The 20756-nt window shown below is 36.7% G+C and overlaps 1 protein-coding gene across 1 annotated transcript in view; it reads left to right on the top strand.

Annotated features, from left to right (window-relative positions):
• LOC115214117 (origin recognition complex subunit 1-like) overlaps positions 1–8716 on the top strand; it is a 40286-nt gene extending 31570 nt beyond the window's left edge. Inside the window, exons 13-15 of the mRNA XM_029783178.2 lie at positions 2356–2525; positions 4474–4598; positions 6390–8716. Of these exons, the coding sequence (XP_029639038.1) occupies positions 2356–2525; positions 4474–4598; positions 6390–6553 (459 nt within the window). The 3' untranslated portion in view covers positions 6554–8716. The remainder of the gene's footprint in view (positions 1–2355; positions 2526–4473; positions 4599–6389) is intronic.
• The last annotated feature ends 12040 nt before the right edge of the window (positions 8717–20756 follow it).

Here is a 20756-nt window from a genome sequence, read left to right on the forward strand (position 1 = left end):
TTAGTGGCAAATATAGAAATAAGTCATCTTGGGCCAAAATGTGCGATGCTTTTTGCCAAAACACCAACTGGCAACCACTCAACCTATGTTTACAGGTATGTGATGAGAAGCACTATAGTGGATGTGCAGTCAGTCTCAGCTTGGGTCATTCTACTGACCAGTGGTGACATCTGATGCTGGGTAGAGGAAGCTCTGTGAGTTCAACAACCAAGATCACCTAGGTTTCAAAATTTATTTCTGCTAACCTCTATAAATCCAGTAACCATAGACTTTATAGATTTAAATTTATTCAGTGTATAACATATACCCATATATATTAAGCACTCACAACATTACATATATACAGGATTGTGATGGGTAAATTGTTACCATTCTGTATTTTTAATTTTGCACACTTGCATTGTTTGTTTTTGATTTTGTTACCTACATAGTATAGTAGGGTCAGTTGGGCACTGCCTGTGAGAAAAACAGCACTCTGATACAATTAACTCTGCCAGAAATTTGGAAACAACCTGCTTTACTGCTTGGCAATTGTGCTGGAAGCTCCAGTACAAACAAATGGTGAACACACAGAACAACAGTTGATTTGCCATATCCCCAAAACATGTACCGAGAGTCATAAATATTAAACCTCCAGTCAACATCATGGTGTTTGGAGTGATCACTAGTGATGGTGACGTTATGCCTCCATTCATCTTCCCACACAGCTTCAAACTTAACACGGAGGCCTACATCAAGTGCCTGGAAGAGGTAGTGCTGCTTTGGATCAAGAGGGTGGTTGCTGGAAGACCCTATGCTTGGCAACAGGACTCTGTACCATGCCACACAAGCAGGAGAACCCAGTCATGGCTGTCAAACAATTTCTGCGACCACATTACCCACTAACATCTGGCCATCTAACTTCCCAGGCTACAACCCTTTTGATTATTATGTGTGGGGTGCAGTTGAGTGAGAGACCAACAAAATTCCTTGTAACATGAAAGATGAACTAAAGGCAAGGATTGTGGCAGCATTCACCAACTTAAACAAGGAAACCATCCAGAAGAGTTGCAGGAGATTCCAAGGTCGACTGGAGGCCATGGCTGAAACCAATGGCAAGTTTATTGAATAAATTTACACTTTAGTATTTCAGGATATTTTTATGCAGTTTTGGTAAATATATCTGCTAAAATGAGATGTGTATATATATATATATATATTAAAAGGATGTGCTATTCCACACCCATACTGACAATCCAATAATACCATTCCACATATACAAAAACAGCCATACCAACCATCCAACATACCTCCATCATCAGCTGCCCCACAGCTATCATTATGGTTTTGACACCTGGACAGTACCGTTCAATCCAGCAGTGTCAACAGCACTAAAATAAGTGTTGTTTGGGAACAAACAAACCAAAGAAACCACAACTTTCAAACACATTTATGCTATGTACAACTGTAATGGTAAATAAATTCAATAAGTATATATGTATAAAACACACCCACACTTATCTTATGTCTGCTTTCTCTGCTTACATAGGTTGGATATGTCATCACAGTTCAAGTCAGTTGATATAAAGAGCTGGCAGAATCGTTAGCACGCCGGGCGAAATGCGTAGCCGTATTTCGTCTGCCACTACGTTCTGAGTTCAAATTCCGCCGAGGTCGACTTTGCTTTTCATCCTTTCAGGGTCGATAAATAAAGTACCAGTTTCGCCCTGGGGTCGATGTAATCAACTTAATCCGTTTGTCTGTCCTTGTTTAGCCCCTTGTGGGCAGTAAAGAAATATAATGAGCTTATTGTATACAGTGGTCAAATGCATGACTTGTTGGAAATGGTTAAAAGAGAGACAGAAACCAGACATATCAGTCAAGTGAATAAAGAATGATAGCAATAGAAGCTAGAAATATATGTGTAGTACACAGAATGAAGCACAAAAGTAGGGAAAATGGAACATTAAAATGAGTCATAAAGTATATGGGGTGCACATAAGGTATAGATCTGGTGAATTTCAAGGAAGCATGGAATTTTTGAAAGATACAGTGTCCTGACAGTTAACAATGGATTGTTCATCTTCTCTTTCAAAATTACTTACAACTGCTTCTGAGAATAATGGTGTAAAGTTTTAAACAGCTATCATGGCTCTACAACACAATCATCATCGTCCGTTTCCCATGGTAGCATGGGTTTGACGGTTTGACTGAGAACTGGTAAACTGGGGAGCTACACCAGGTTCCAATTTGGTTTAAACCCATAATCTAAAATCAAGTCTCTTATCATATACATACAGTTCTGAAATGCACACACACACACACACACAAGTTATTTTCAAACAGGACTGAGCTATTCATCTATCAATTTTACAGGTTGCAGCTGTGTCTGGAGATGCACGTCGTGCATTAGACATCTGCAGGAGAGCTACTGAAATAGCCGGACGCAAGAATTCTGATAGTACAGGGCAGAAACTCGTGGGCATGTCACATGTGAATCAATCATTACAGGAAATGTATTCATCTAGCCAGGTTTCTGCTATCAGGTAACTTCATTCTTCAGTAGAATACATGGATTGAAATTTGAATCATATTGTCTTACTATGACACTGTTTTCTCTATTCTTATGCCCTAATTTTCAGATATTATTTTCACACACACAAGCCATACATACATATATCTATATCTACTTATGATGCAATGAGCAAAAACAAGAAGATGAAATGAATGAGAGGGAAAAGTTTAAACAAAGGTGGTATTAGTATAATGCTTGAGAGGAAAGAAAAGAGTCTTTGACATTTTGAGCGCTAGTCCTTCATCAGAAAAAAGGAAAGAAAGGTGGAGAAAGTGGTGAATAAAAACAATTCGGGACTAGGTAAGAATGAGGTTCTATAGGGAGGTGTGTGGAAGAGAGAAGAGGTGGGTAGTAAGCAAGTTTTGGAGGGTATCCATGTATATAGGAGGCATAGAGGAGGTGTACAAGTGTGAAAGGAGGGTTGATTAGGTGTGGATGTATTGTGTGAGAGAGGTAAAAGGCAAGATCGGAAAACCACTGAAGAAAACAGTATGGTTGGTATATCTACCTACCTATTCAGCTTCCTAGCATCCCATTAGATTGATAAAGTATTTATCCAATGCGATAAATTGATAAAATTGTTAGAGCATTAGTTGGTAGTAATTTGCAGTATCTGTTCCAGTGATGGTTAAGCAAGAGCATTCAGACTCAATGGTAACATATAAGTACCTTGACTTATGAATACATGAAATGACAGTGGAGGTAAATATTAGATACAGGCAGCAATTTTACCTGTGTATGTATCATCATCTTCATTATTATCATTTGAATGTCCACTTTTCCATGGGTCATACGGAATTTGTTCAGGGAAATTTTTCTACAGCCAAATGCCCTTCCTGTTCCTAGGGAAGATTGGAAGTGAAAGACACAGCTTGTATGATAGTGATGCTCACAGTTATTTTGTGATATCAAAACAAGGAGACAACCACCGACACGCACATATGTGAAAACACACACACACATATATATATACACATATGACAAGCTTATTTCAGTCTGTCAGCCAAATCAACTCACAAGACTTTCAACAACCAGGGGCTATAGTTGAAGATACTTGCCTTTGTGATTGAGATACAAACTTAACCATGCAGCTGTACATGCATCTACATATATATATATATATATATATATATATATATATATATAATACTTCACCCACCTTTGTACAAAATAAAGCTGTATAGGATTGTCTGTCTTTAGATTTGAATGTGTTGGAATTGATTTAATATAAATCAACCTAATGCACATACCTGCTTTGCCAAAGAATACTAGGATACTTATCCAGTAGAAATACATGTTGGAATAGAATATGAAGAAAATAAGTTATTAAATAAATTTTGAAACTGTATAAATTCTCCATTCTTCATTATGATATATATATATATATATATATAATGTGGCACATTGCTGTACTCGAGAAGACCTCCCATCACAATAGAACTGAGGTTCTAAAACCAAGTTGTCTTATAAAAAGCACCAAGTACACTATAAAGTGGTTAGCATTAGGAAGGACATCCAACCATAGAAACTATGCCAAAGCAGACTATGGAACCTGTTGTGGCTCCTGGCCTTGCCAATTCATGCCAAGCTGTCCAACCCATGCCACATGAAAAATGGACGTTAAATGTTGATGATGATGATATGTATACACACACTATACTATATTACATTACATAATGGAGGAAAGATCAGGCATGTTTTTGTATGTGGCATATTTATTCACTGACATTTCTTTGTGCATAAATCTAATGCTGTTGAATATTGAAAACCTGAATAAAACGTTTCTCTAAAAATCCATCTGTTTACTTAAAATTACAGAACACTAATCACCTTGATAATGATATGGATGATGTCACAGTGTGTTGCTACCCACATGAGAACTCGGATAAATAATCTTTCTCTCCACTTTTATTCTTCAGAAATGCATCCGAACAAGAGCAACTATTCCTTAGAGCCATTATTGCAGAGTTCCAGCGTTGTGGTTTGGAAGAAGCACAGTTTTCCAAGCTTTACACTCAACACATTTCTCTTTGCAGGTTAGAAGGTTAGTATCAAATAAAATCAATGTAATTTGAATCAATTAATGTTGTGTTAGCAAAATATCAAAAGAGTAAAATTTTTTTAAATTGTATAGGGGTTGCCCAAATTTTGGCTGTTGCTGCTCTCAATAGTAACCTAATACACGATTTTGTTTTTACTGCATTAACAATCTTTCTGCTCCATATTTCTGGCTCAGTTCTGATTATCTTTATCCTTTTCTGTGCTTTTAAAAAATTTTATATTGTTTCATATTCATATTTTTCCCCACTAGAATTTAAACAAAATACTTTGAGTGGATTTGGTAGATGGAGACTGTGGAAGCCAATTGTGTGTGTGTCTTTGTTTCTGTGTTTGTCCCCCCACTACCACTTGACAACTGGTTCCTTGGTTTGTTTACTTCCTTATAACTTGGCAGTTTGACAAAAGAGAGCGATAGAATAAGTGCCAGACTTTAAAAAATAGGTACTGGGGTTGATTTGTTTGACTAAAACCCTCCGAGGTGGTATCCCAGATGTCTTTCCTGTTTGTGTATTGCTAATCACTCTACCATGACGTGTGAACAGTGATTTGTGGTTTACTTTGGAAATTCAGACATTTATTGTTTAGAGCAGCGCTTAAACTTTTTCCATTCATGACCTCATTTTTCATCACAAGATTCTTCGCAACCCCAGATATTAAATGACACATCACGTTAAATAATGTGCGTTTGTGAAATAACACATAAACTGAGATTCAGGTGTTTGTATTTAATTTTCGCGACCCCAAATGGCGTCGCGACTCATAGTTTATGAAGCGTTGGTTTTGGGTAATGTTTTGGTTTTAATGCTCTATTGATGTTCTACCAGTCACCACTCAGCTAAAGGAGAAAAACCTACCGTTACAGGAAGAGTTATCTACCTTGTTTTCTAAAAGCAATGTGTATTAATAGTTGTAGTGATGGAATGAAACAATTGGGTGCAGCCGTTTGTACGCTGACAATTTGGTACGGCTGACTGGACATCCAACCTATTTTAGCGACATTATCTTTTTTGGTGCTGAAAACAAACACACACACACACACTCTCTCTCATGCAAAAATATATACAGACTTATAAAATGAGAGAGTGAGGAATGACAGTTTATTAATTGAACATGAATGAACTTAAACACATTTCCTCCCCTCATACACATGGAGAGAAATATGCTCACACAGATAAATTGAAAGAAAGGGAGGCAGAGAACCTATGTTTTATGTTCAAAATGGCCAGATCTGGTCTCTCATACCTACCCTACAATGCCATTTTAAAATAATCACATCTTTGAAATCTCGAAGCTACAAGATAATGCATGATTAATTCAAAACAATATGAATAAATAAGCATTATATTTGACAAAGTAATCAAAGTAATCGAACCGTCCAACCCATGCTAGCATGGAAAACGGACGTTAAACGATGATGATGATGATGAATTCTGTACAGATGTGTTTGGCCATGAACAGATATTACCCAGCTTGGAAACAAGTGAATGTTGTTGACAGGAAGGGCATCCAGCTGTAGAAAATCTGCCTCAATAATCCCCACCTGATCCATGCAAGCATGGAAAAGTGAACATTAAAAAGATAAGAATGATGGATGAAATAAGTACAAGGGTTGAGGGAATCAACTAAAACTCTTAAAGATTATGCTTCAACATTGTCATAGTCCAATCACTAAAACTAGTAAAAGTACCAAAAAAAATTTAATAGGTTAGAAGAGGAGATATACATGTGACATAATCCCTTTTATTATTTTTAACTTTCTTTCTCTTCACAACAGGTCTTCCACCACCCACATTTTCTGAATTGTTTTCAATCTGTTCCCGCCTGAGCTCCATGAAAATTTTATTATCCGAACATGGCCAGATGGATTTACAGATGAAGGTCCGACTAAACATCAGCCAAGATGACGTTTTGTTTGCCATGAAGGATATAGACTTATAATACAATATACTACTTCATATTCACTTCATTATTTTTATGTCTTTCTGAAGTCATGACAGAAATTTATTTTTGTTGTTGTTTTTTTTTTCCTTTTACTCTTTCTTCATTCACATGTATAATATTGTCCCAAATGTAAATAGTTTTAAACTTAGTCACATTTATTTTTAAGGCTGTGGACATCAGAATCGGCAGAGCATTAGACAACATGACTTTCAGTATTCTGTTGTTTTTTTTTTCTTCTCTTCATCCATGTGTAATAATATTGTCTCAAATGTAAATAGTTTTAAATTTAGTCACTTTTATTTTTAAGGTTATTGACATCTATAGAGCACTACACAACATGACTTTCAATATTGTTGTATTTTTTTGTCTCTAATGTAAATAGTTTTAAGTTGTTTTAGTTGTTTTTATTTTTAAAGGATACGAACATCAGAATCAATAGAGCACCAAACAGCATGACTTATATCCTGTTATGTTTCTTTACATTCTAAATTCAAAAATCTTACTTGAAATAACTTTGCCCCTTCAATCCTTCAGAATTGATAGATAAATCTGCCCCCCCCCCCAACCTCAATTTGTGGTCCTGTGTCTGTGTTAATAATTGCTATTACTGAAACAGAACATTAACCCTTGAGTATTTAAATTAGCTATATCTGCCCCCAAAATTTTACCTTTTTTTTCATGTTCAAACTAGCCAGATCTGCTTTCCCATACTTACCCTGCAATGTCATTTTGAAAATATTTAACAATCACACTATCAAAATCTCAAAGCTACTAGATGATGCAGGAATAACTAAAAGCAATAAATAAGCATTACATTTGACAGAATCATATGAATGCTAAAGGATTAATGTCAGATAATAGTGGACTAACTGAATCTACACTATTTGTGCCAGCAATTTATGTTCTGAGTTCTGGGGATATAAATAAGATAAAACACCAGTCAAATATTGAGGTTGATTTAACTGACTTTTCCCCTTGCCCCTTTCCGATTTTGTGCCTACATTAGAAGCAACATCAGATGCAAAGTTTTAGTAACTTTCTTTGTAACAGTTGCAGTGAAGTAGGTCTATAGGAGACTAGTTCACTACTTGAGGGGCTGGTTATTTATTTCTGTTACTGGCACTGCAAGTTACATATAACCTTTGCAATGATTAATTTCACTCAGTATAGTAATTAATATCCTAGCTGAATATAGTTAACTGCTGTAACTATATTAAGTACTATATAGTAAAAGCACTAGAGTTTTGCTAGTTTTGGTATCAAGCTCAAATCATCCAAAGGGACCACAGAGGAGAAATCAACAAAAAAAAACCGTTGCATGGAATGCTGCTTTTATTTCCAATATTCTGTACAGACATATTACCTAGCTTGGAAACAAGTGAGTGTTGTTGACAGGAAGGGCATCCAGCTGTAGAAAATCTACCTCAGTAATCCCCACCTGATCTATGCAAGCATGGAAAAGTGAACATTAAAATAACAATGATGGATGAAATAAGTACATAATTGAATATAGCAGATATCCCTATATCATTAGTGTTCTAAGTTCAGCATTCACTGCACTGCTGTTCTTAGGGCTTTGGCTATAGTTTAGAAAGGATGTCCACGGGTCATCATTCTGTCCATCAGTTTCTGGTGGGAAGGCAACTCTGGGTGTCTCAGACAGTACTTGGTAAATTGCAGCTGTCTTTTTACTATCTTATTGGTCAGCTGAGAAAATCATCTTCTACATCCAGCCAGATGATGATGATGATCAGAGCATGTATATCAATAACAAAATCATTGATATATACTCTAGACATCATTGGACTGGGCAGCTGACTTCACTGGCAGTGAGTGGTCACCGGAGAGGCTGGGGAGAAGTCTGAGACTCAATATCTAATATCAAGGCAATGGACATCAATAAATGCTGTGTTTCAAAGACAGTATACAATGTGATGTATAAATAATGCAAACAATGTGAAATAGATTGGCTCAGTGAAAATGTATATTTGCAACCCAATTTGAAATTTGCATGTTTCAAATTTCAATATCTGGTATAATTACTGTTATATTTTATGTAGTTTTAATATAGGGAAATAAATTTTGCATACCGTAAATCCTCGAGTATAGTCCGCCCTTGAATATAATACACAGGGGATTTTTAGGAGGCTGTACCTCTGAAAAACCTAAACCTTGTGTATAATATGCACCCCTTCTCTAACTTGAATATAACATCCTTTATTATTATTATATATATAACATAATGCAGCTTTTTGTGCATTTTGTTTGCAGGAAATAAAGAAATAACAGTAATAATGAATAATAAATGTTGCTTAGTGCAAGTTATGGATGATTCTTTTATGACTTCATTGCTTTCAGGCTTAGCTTAAGGTATTTTCACACCCAATATCACAAAATGTGTCTGGATAAACATTGTCGGACAGCAAATAGAGACTCGGACATTGCTTAGAAAATAATTTTCATTTTTAACCTCGTATATAGTACGCACTAGGGATTTTGACCTTTAAATTTTTTTTTGGGTGGGGGGATGCGGATTATACTCGGGGATTTACAGTACTTGAAAATCGTTTTTCCTTTCCCTCTCTTTCCTTATATATATATACACACACACATATGTATTTCTTTCTCTTTCTTTGCCTTCCTCCCATTCTCTTTCCTTCCCTAATACTTTACTTTTTCCTTCGTTCTAGCTTTCTACCTGTCCTTCTCTTGTCTCCAGTCCTACAGAACATTTTCCTTTGCATTACTCCATGTCAGTCCATCTTGCAGCTGCATGGCTTTTTTAGTTGTATGTGTATATTTTATTTTGTCATGTTTCTTTTTCGTCATTATCCCATGCATTTGTTAGCTATTTCCAGTGGCTTTTCACCACTGGTGCCACCAAAAGTGAACAATATCAATGTTATAGGAGCAAAATCTTTTGGACATTGACTGATGCGGAATAAGCTACAAATTTCCGTTTGTTGGGTATTTGTTAAATTTATGATATATATATATATATATGTGGGGGGAGAGAGAGAGAGATGCATACATATATATAAATAGGTAAGATTAAAGAATTCCCCTTTTTTTTTTTTTAGCTTTAACAACTTACTACAAATATTGAGTTTTTTTTCCTTCATGATCTTCAGCAGGATGCGTTTTTATATACATGGTCCATTGAACCAGTACAAATAGCAACCAAATCTCCCTCAAATCTTACGGAAGGTTGACATGGGCTAAATAATAAGCATCTGAGATTCTTGTTTTGAAAATTCCTGTGGCAAATGCTCAGGAGCCATAACACTGAAAATGTGCAGAGAACAACTTCTGCCACATTCCAGGGAGGAAAACTAGAAGTAGTTGATAGCTTCCATTACCTAGGTGACCAAGTCAGTAGCGGGGGAGGGTGCGCTGAAAGCATAGCAGCTAGAATAAGAATAGCCAGGGTAAAGTTCTACTGGTGAAACGCCTCTCGCTCAGAGTAAAAGGTAGACTATGATGCATGTGTACGAACAGCCATGCTACATGGCAGTGAAACATGGGCCATGACTGCTGAGGACATGCGTAAGCTCGCAAGGAATGAAGCCAGTATGCATACTCGACAGAGTGTAAGTACCTTGAGAGAAAAGTTAGACCTAAGAAGTCTCAGATGTGGTGCACAAGAGAGAAATTTTGCAGCTATTTCTAGCAGGTTAAACAATTACAAAGGCTTCTTTATCAGCTCATAGTCATAGTGATTAGTTTGGTACTAGTTCACTATGACCAACCGAAGATATCATCTGTCTTTCACACCCTGTCACCAAGTTGTGTTTGTGTCCACTATAAGGACACATAACTCAGCCTGCTAGTTATTAACAGATACCATAGATCAGGAGTAACTGGGTTCAACTCCAGGCAAGGGTATAATAGCATAGAGAGTGATATACTCTGCTGGTTCCATATAACCCATTCTCAATACATTGTATGAGGAGGGTTAACTAATGCAAGAAATAGGGGAATATATGATGAGCATTGGTGTGGAATTTTGGGATTGATGTTCCTCAAAGTCCTCTGCTTCATTTGAAGGAAAGAGTTTTTCTCTCTCTTTTTTTGTATTGTTTCATGCAATGGAAATTGCATGACTTTGAATAAAAAAAAATTTTTCCAAAATGTTCAAGTTTTGTTTTGTTTTGTTTTTAATCTTTATATTCTGTACCTTACCTCGATTCCATAATCTTTTCTTTCCCTGTTGCGTATGAGACTTCAAGGAAACAATTATGCCAAAACTCCATTTAAGTATTTATGGCAAACTATAATTAATTTGCAAAACTCATCTATTTTCCAATATAAACTATTAAACAGTTATTTCAATACTTTGTTCTGTGTGTATTATACATTAGCACTATGAATATGTGTGTGTGTTTATTTATGTACGTATGTATATATATATGCGCAATGACTCTGAGGAAGCAATTTTTAACAGTTTTAGATTGGGCTTCTGGTTTTTTGAACTGGAACATGCAACGCATATATATATATATACACTCTCTCTCTTTTACTTGTTTCAGTCATTTTGACTGCGGCCATGCTGGAGCACCGCCTTTAGTCGAGCAACTCGACCCCGGGACTTATTCTTTGTAAGCCCAGTACTTATTCTATCGGTCTCTTTTGCCAAACCGCTAAGTGACGGGGACATAAACACACCAGCATCGGTTGTCAAGCAATGCTAGCGGGACAAACACAGACACACAAACATACACGCACACACATATATATACATATATACGACGGGCTTCTTTCAGTTTCCGTCTACCAAATCCACTCACAAGGCTTTGGTCGGCCCGAGGCTATAGTAGATGACACATGCCCAAGGTGCCACGCAGTGGGACTGAACCCGGAGCCATGTGGTTCGTAAGCAAGCTACTTACCACACAGCCACTCATATATATATATATATATGTAGGATGGCCATCTTTTTTTTAACCCCAAATCGACCGTGATCCGTGACCAAAGGCCATCCTGTATTAGAAACTAGCATAACTGCGTTATTCAATATTCCTTATATTAACACAGTGATGTTGTTTGAGAAGATTTACCTGCTATTTCTAGCAGGTTGAAGAACTACGTGGACGCTCCGTCGTTGACTGGTCATATATAAAATAACGAGGATAGATAAATAGTGATACATTCAATATGGTAATACGAATATGTATTCGTATATATAATTAAGTGAGACCTTATACCTGTCACCAAGAAATCAATATTGCCATATGGTGAAAGGGGCGTAGAACAGGAAAGGTCAAAGTTCATTCATTCACTGAATGATTTGTGTATGTAATTTAAGGTGCTGTTGTTTCTTCGCTGTCCTTTGACCTACTGTTATACATTTAACTATCGATTGTCAAAACCGATATGATTGGTTGTTAGAAGATTTTAAAATCCAATGAAATTAGATGTATTTACGATCTCCTCTAAACTTGTAAATTGCATCTACAATAGAATAGAATGCAGGTTAGAAAAACTACGGAAGCCGCAACTAGTCATTAAGTAGCTATTAATGTAATATGTTAGACGCCGATGAGAGACAGTTTATGAAGTCAAGAGGAAATAAGTAATCCATTATAATTAGTAATCCTGTACAATCTGAATATTTTTTTTTATTACGACGGAAAGAATTGTTTTTAAAGTATCAACATAAGATATTAAGACATAATGTAAATATGTTATTTACAAATAAACGTTCGTTCATCAAATATGGATTGATTAGCGGGAGCAATTTTTTCTTTTTTTAAATAAATCTTGTAGATTTATTGAGTAGGTGTTATAGAGAAGAATGTGTCTTTATGCCTGATCTTGAGAGGCTAAAATGTATCTGAATCTCCATCATATTTTTTATTACATCTAGTTGATTTATTGACTTTATAGAAATGCTAAGATCATGAAGGTTTGTGTGTGTGTGCTGATGACGGCTGCTGTGGCTGAAGCATGTCTTCAACTGTCCTCTTGTCTGCAGACTATCAAATTGTCTTCTTAATGTCATATCAAAATCGAAGCATTTTTTTGGTCTTGAGATTATCTCCCCTCGTTATTTTGAGTTGATCGCAATTATCATAAAGCCTACGTTTATTTTTCTCAGAAATAGAAAATGATTTCAATAAATGAAGAATTTATCTTGTATAGTTTTGTGTGTGTTGTGTACTGCCACTTGTCACCTCTTTTCTGAGCCACTCCTATTTCTTTCACCTTCCACCCAACTCAACTGATATTCACCACCAACCACACCTTCACTTTTGTTCATCATTCACTATATTCACCCCTGTGAGGGAGTATGGCTAAGTGATTAGGGTATTGCATTTACAAGGCGGCGAGCTGGTAGAAACGTTAGCACGCTGGGCGAAATGCGTAGCGGTATTTCGTCTGCGTTATGTTGTGAGTTCAAATTCCGCCAAGGTCGACTTTGCCTTTCATCCTTTCGGGGTCGATAAATTAAGTACCAGTTACGCACTGGGATCGATGTAATCGACTTAATACCTATGTCTGTCCTTGTTTGTCCGCTCTGTGTTTAGCCCCTTGTGGGTAATAAAGAAATAGGTATTGCACTTACAATAATGAGATCGTGGTTTCAATTCCTGGACCAGGTGGTGCATTGTATTTTGAGGAAAGCACTTCACCTCACATTGCTCTATGATCACTCCAACACTGCACCTGTTCGAGCAATGTTGATTTGATGGAGGGAGTGGGCTTAATGTACAGCACAAACATTTGATCACTATAAACAAAGCATTTGCGTAGATTCAGCATTAAATTGCAGAACCATCTTTCTTGGACTACGAGAGACTGCCATCATTCATACATTCATCTCAGCTTCCCCCATCTCTAACTATCTGTCACTCTCTTCTCACACTCTTACAAACTTACCCACCTACACTTCCTGATCATCTCTCCCTATTCTCCCTTATACTCACCTACTGCTTCTACCTTGAGAGTATGTTCTGACAACTCATCACCATCCTCTTTATCTTCTTTCCAGCTACTTTCACCCTTATACAATGTGAAGTAGCCATATATATCCCCTGCAGCAGTGGTTCCCGAACTTTTCCAGGTTGCCACCCCCTTGGATCTCAGGCTACATTCCTAGCATCACAAACTCCGACTCAGTACCACAAACATGAAGCCCTTTCTGCAGCAAATTCAAAACTGGAACAGCCTTTGATCACTAGTCTGCAAGCTCATGGTTGATCTGGGGTTAAAAAAAATAAAATGGCCATCCCACATATATATATATATATATCATCATCATCATTGTTTAATGTCCGCTTTCCATGCTGGCATGGGTTGGACGGTTTGACTGAGGACTGGCGAGCCAGATGGCTGCGCCAGTCTCCAATCTGATCAGCAGAGTTTCTACAGCTGGATGCCCTTCCTAACACCAACCACTTTGAGAGTGTAGTGGGTGCTTTTACGTGTCACTGGCATGGGGGCCAGTCAGGTGCTACTGGCAATGGTCATGCTCAAATGGTGTTTTTATGTGCCACCTGCACAGGAGCCAGTCTAGTGGTGCTGGCAACAACCTCGCTCAAATGTTTTTCATGTGCCAGTAAGGCGACACTGGTAACGATCACATTCAAATGGTGCTTTTTATGTGCCACCAGCACAGAAGCCAGTCAGTGGCCCTGGCAATAATCACGCTCGGATGGTGCTTTTCGCGCTCCACTGGCACAGATGCCAGTGATGTGGTGCTGTCATTGAATTTGATTTCAATTTTGATTTCACTTGTCTCAACAGGTCTTCGCAAGCAGAGTTTAGTGTCCAATGAAGGAAAGGCATACATAAGTGGGCTGGTTGGTTACACCACTGGCATAGACCACAGGTTATGGTCTCACTTGGCTTGCCGGGTCTTCTCAAGCACAGCATATTTCCAAAGGTCTCAGTCACAAGTCATTGCCTCAGTGAGGCCTAATGTTCAAAGGTTGTTACTCACCACCTCATCCCAAGTCTTCTTGGGTTTTCTTGGATATATACATACATATATATATATACCAGAGTAAGCACATAAATGTGAAACAAGCTGGTGAAAATAATACTCAAATATCAGAGGTAGAGTAATATGCTTTATTAAAAAAGTTTCACGTTCCCATTAATTTTTTAAAATAAAGTATGTATGTGTGTTGCATGTTTAAAAACCAGAAGCACAATCTAAAGCTGTTAGAAATTGTGTATTTCAGAAATAAACTTAACCTAATTAACCCATAATTTTGTTGTTTTTAAATCCATTGCCTCCTTTTGGCCATCCCAATATCACCCCACTTTTCTTCAATGTCCCCCTTGGGTACAGAACAAGAAATTTAGCACTTTTTTTATATAGTTTTATAAATTATACATATAGCACTAAATATAAAATAAAACAAAAAAGTATATAAATTCATACCAATACAAATACAAAGGGAGGCACAATGGCCCAGTGGTTAGGGCAGCGAACTCATGGGTGGAGGATCATGGTTTCGATTCCCAGACCGGGTGTTGTGTGTGTTTATTGAGCAAAAATACCTAAAGCTCCACAAGGCGCCGCCAGGGGATGGTGGTGACCCCTGTTGTATTCTTTCACCCCAACTTTCTCTCATTCTCTCTTCTTGTTTCTTGAGTAACACTGTGACGAACTGGTATCCCGTCCAGCTGGGGCGGAACACATACACTACAGAAACCAGGAAACTGGGCCCATGAGCCTGGCTGGCTTGAAAAGGGTGCATAAATAAATAAATAAATAATAACAAATACAAAGAAAATTGACTTATAGTTCATCAGAATATCTGAAAAAAGAACAGAAAAGAATAATTTCACAGAAGGCCAATGGGATCCCGTCGGACCCCAATGATCATATTTATGTTATAACATCCTTATGACTGGAAATTTTTAACTCAAAATTTGTATGTGCATACATAAACTATTGACAATAAATGTCATGAGATATAAAATCATTTAAATAAAAAATGTAAAAGTTGCATAACTTTTAAAATTTGCTGGAGTCCCAAGGGACCCTGCCAGCCCTTGAAGGGTTAATCAGATTTTTTTTACACTTCTTTCAAAATGCATTGGCTTTGTTTCAGTTAATTTTGAAAATGATGAAGAATTTGGCAAAATAACTTGCTCACTTTCAATCTGGTGAGAACAAATTAATATAGAAATCTGATGGGAATTTTTAATTTAGATTACTTTAAAACTAGAAGTTTGTATCACTGAATCAGGGGTGGTCTCAGATTAGTATCAAAAGGATTAAGCAGGAATGAAGACTGTGGTATATTGTTTCATGTAAGCTTTGTGAAGCCCATGAGAGAATCTGTATATGGTTGCTCTACCTGACAGAAACACCAACCAGCTTAATCTCCCTCCAACCACAGTCCTATTTTTCATTTCACTTGAAAAAAATGCTGGATGGTCATGGTTGGAAACATCATTATCATTTAGCGTCTGTTTCCATGCCAGCATGGGTTAGATGGTTTGATTGGAACTAGTAAGTCAGAGGGCCATACCAGGCTCCAGTCTGGTTTGGCTTGATTTCAACAGGTGGATGCCCTTCCTAACACCAAGCACTCCAAGAGTGTAGTGGGTGTCTTTTACATGTCACTGGCACAGGTACTTTATACATGTCACTGGCATAGTTACCTTTAATGTGTCACCAGCACAGGCCACAACTATGGTTTCACTTGGCTTGACATGTCTTTTCAAGCACAGCAAATCGCCAAAAGTCTCAATCATTTGGCATTGCCTCTTATAGACTTGTTGAATCAGAGTTGACCAAGGATTATACAAAAATTCTTTTTTAATTCTGGCACAAGGCTAGCAATTTGGAGGAGAAGAAGAAAGCCAATTACATTGACCCCCAGTATTAGATTGCTACTTTAGTTTATTGATCCCTGAGGAATGAAAGACAAACTTGACCCTGGTGGAATTTGAATTTACAATATAATGAGTTGGGAGAAATGCCAAAAAGCATTTTTGTCCAACATACCAAAAATTCTGCCAGCATACAGCCTTAGATTATACATCAATAACAACAATGTCAACTGGAAGTTTGCCTTTTGCTCTCCAAAAGTTGCTATGTAATGATTAATGAATTACTTTAATAATTTTTTAACTCATTAGTATTCAGATTACTCTGTCAAATTATTCACTTATTTATTCATATACTGTTTTAAATTAATCATACATTTTATCTCATAGCTTTGAGATTTCGATGATGTAATCATTTAATTTTAGAATGACATTGTAGGGTAAGCGTGAAAGGTTGAATCTGGTCAGTTTGAGCATATAACAGGTAGAATATTTTGACCCGATATGGTTGCTTTAAATGCTAAAAGGATAATGGCACTATTCTTTCTAATTTTTGCTGTTAATCATAATGCTATAGACCTTGTAATATAAAACATAAAGTTACATGTGAAATATGATGCACAATATAAAAATATAATTTATTCATTAAAAACAATATGAAAAAAAACATTCTTTTAGCAAATTTATTAATCATCTTTGGCAGTTATTGATCAGTTGCATCAATCCCAACACCTATATTAAAAATCTAAAAATTTGGAATGTAAAATCACAAAATATACTTAACCTTCATTTAATCAAAAATCATTAGGATTCTCACCTAATAACCAAAATTGAATCATGCAGCAATTTATTACATTTCTCAATATTCCTTACTCATTCTCACACACATATACACATGTGTGTATGTGTGTGTGTGTGTGTGTAACTCTCTCTTTCTCACTCTCTGTGTATATGTAAGATATTTAAGAAGATATGTCTGTCTGATGAAACCTCATTATATTTAAAAGACATTTTATTATTCTTGAAAAACCGGTTTTTTTAACGGTGTAGAAACAGTTGTAATTAACTAGATGTGTTATTTGTTTGTATAAAATAATAAATTTGAATTGAATTTATCATTTAATGATTAAATTATTTAATTGTTCAATTTATTATTTTGGTTTCCATTTCTAATTAATATATATGTATATATATGTGTGTATATATATATATGTGTGTGTGTGTGTGTACGTATGTATGTATATACACACACACACACACAATTTTCAATTCTCAATCATCTAAAGAAGATATTTAATCAATGAAAGTGCACAATGGCTCAACAGGTAGCTGGTGCTATGACAATGTATAAATTAAACATATGAGAAGACTGGACCTCAGAATGGTCTATTCACTTCATCAGTTGTTGTTGAACTAAAGATTGCTTTAGGCAAATGTCTTCTACTTAATGCTTCAGGTTGACCAAAGCCTTGTGAGTGAATTCGGCAGATGGAAGCTGAAAGAATACTCTCGTATATATGTGTATGTGTTTGCATCTGTATTTGTTGCATCTCCCTCATTGCTTGACAAGCAGTTTTGGTGTATTTATGTCCCCGTAACTTAGCAGTTCAACAAAAGAGACCGATAGAAAAAGTACTGGGGTCTATTCATTCAACTAAGATTCTTTCAGATGGTGCTCCAGCATGGCCACAGTCTAATGACTGGACTGAAACTAGTAAAATATAAAAGGTAAATATATATATATATATATATATATTATATATATATATATATATATATATATAAATCAAACCAAATCAAAATAGATGAACATCAATGGAATTTGTATCTTTGTGGTACCAGTGCCGGTGGCACATAAGAAAACCATCCGAACGTGGCCGTAGCCAGTACCGCATCGACTGGCCTCCATGCTGTGGGCACGTAACAAACACCATCCGATCGTGGCTGTTCGCCAGCCTCGTCTGGCACCTGTGTCAGTGGCACAAAAAAAACAAAAAACACCATCCAAGCGTGGCTGTTCGCCAGCCTCGTCTGGCACCTGTGTCGGTGGCACATAAAATCACCCACTACACTCTTGGAGTGGTTGGCATTAGGAAGGGCATCCAGCTGTAGAAACACTGCCAGATCTGACTGGCCTGGTGCAGCCTTCGGGCTCCCCAGACCCCAGTTAAACCGTCCAACCCATGCTAGCATGGAAAGCGGACGCTAAACGATGATGATGATGATGATGATGATATATATATATAGCAGCTGTTGACATCATGAGCAGTTGTTGTGTAAACTGAAAAAGAATAGACATGACAATGAAACAGTCACATAATGTATCACAAAAAAATAATACCTGTCATAAAAAGAAGTAGGGAAAATATTTTCAGCATGCTCTACTTGGAGAATATAAGTTGGGGGCGGCAAGCTGGCAGAATCGTTAGCACGCCGGGTGAAATGTTTAGTGGTATTTCACAGGCGTTCTGAGCTCAGATTCTCATTACGTTCTGAGCTCAGATTCTGCCAAGGTCGACTTTGCCTTTCAGGGTCGATTAAATAAGTACCAGTTATGCACTGGGATCAATGTAATCGACTTAACCCCTTTGTCTGTCCTTGTTTGTCCCCTCTGTGTTTAACCCCCTTTTTGAGGAGTTGGCTGCATGAGACATGATTTAAGTCACACTACTAAAATAATTCAAGGTAATTCTTTGTTAGGCATTCCATTCAGAAAGTCCTGCAGGTCACAGTTTGTCCATGAATGGTTTATAGTTTTGGTGTCAAAATAATTTGCAAGTTATTATACATTTAAAATAAACATCAGGTCCAATTCACAAATTTTCTTATCTCTCCATGCCATACAAATTTATTGAAATTCATTATTATAACTGCATTAAAAAAAAAAAAGATAAAATTAAAACGGAGTAGTTTTGCTGAAGCATTATATCAAAAAGGTCCATTGTAAGCCTGGAATGATGCAAGAAGGTACACAGTAAACTATAAAAGGAAAAGGAAAATAAAGCAAAACAAAGTTGCAATTTTACCTGGTGTTTCTATATTTCATGGTTATGACCCATTCTTTAGGACATTTGGAAAAAGCGAGGGATGGAAGTGTGGCTGTATGGTTAAGAATTTTGCTTCTCAACCCATGGTTTTGAGTTCAGTCCTACAGTGTGACACCTCTGGCAAGTGTCTTCTACTATAACCCCAGGCCAATCAATGCCTTGTGAATGGATTTGGTAGATAGGAACTGAAAGAAGCCTGTGATTGTATGTATGTATGTATATGTGTGTGCATGTGTATATGTGTGTGAGTGTGTGCATGTTTGTGTTTCCTAGTATTGGCATTGGGTGATTGTGGTCAATGAAAGTCATTCCTTTCCAATTTTCTGCAAAAATGTTTGACCATGGGGAAATATTAACCTTGCCTGGAAAAAGGTAAGGGTTGGTGACAGGCAAAGCATCTGGCCACAGAAAATTTACCTCAACAAAATCTGTCCAGTCCATATCAGTAGGAAAAGTGGACGTCAAAACAACAATGATGATGATTGTTGATGTAGTTGAAGGTATGTTATATTTAAGGAAGAGGACAGCCAATTCGGCAACCAAAACCAACACTAAACCATGATGAGTATGGTCCACAGACTGAGAAGTAAAAATGGTAAAAAAAAAATTTTAAAAAGCAACAGCAGTCATTATTTTTAATCTGAACAGTCAGGTAATAGCATCCAGACTGTTTCTTCTTGACCATCATCCATATCAGTCATCAAAACCATTATTACCAGTGCAAAAGAATATTTCATTAACCCTGTTATATTACCAAAGTTCTGAATCTTGTGTAACATTTCTTGTATTATATTCTTTTCATCATCTTTTCAGAAACCTCAATTGAGTCACTAAGTGGAAACAGGTTCTGTTGTACGCCAGAATAGGAAGACACTGTGTGAGAGGAGTCAGCTATCTTGGATGGGGAGTATTCACTAAATATTCCCCATCCAAGAATATTTTGCAAGTTTAAGAGTAAAGAGTATTCAATATTTTGTGAGTTTGTGAGCAAAGTGTATCCGATATCGTGTGTTGAGAGCAACGTCTGTCGCATATTTCGTACGTTTTAGAGCAAAGAGTACCAAATATTTTGTGAGTTTGAGAGCAAAAAGTGTGTTTCAATATTTTATGAAGTTGAGAGCAAAAATGGGTCAGCTAAATGTACAAGAAACAAACGTTGATTTTTCTCGTAGTAAACTCCGACAAGCCAACCGTTTAAGTAAAAAAATATTTTAAAAATAAAATTCCAAAAGAAAGCAAAATTAAACGAAACACGAGAAACGCAATCGTAATAAATAAGCAAAAAAATACCGCAGTGATATCGAAATCTTGCTTCAATTCATATTTTAAAGCATATCGTGTCTTCCATAGCATTAAACTGCTGA

The sequence above is a fragment of the Octopus sinensis genome, linkage group LG7 (assembly GCF_006345805.1).
Source record: "Octopus sinensis linkage group LG7, ASM634580v1, whole genome shotgun sequence".
NCBI lineage: Eukaryota > Metazoa > Mollusca > Cephalopoda > Octopoda > Octopodidae > Octopus > Octopus sinensis.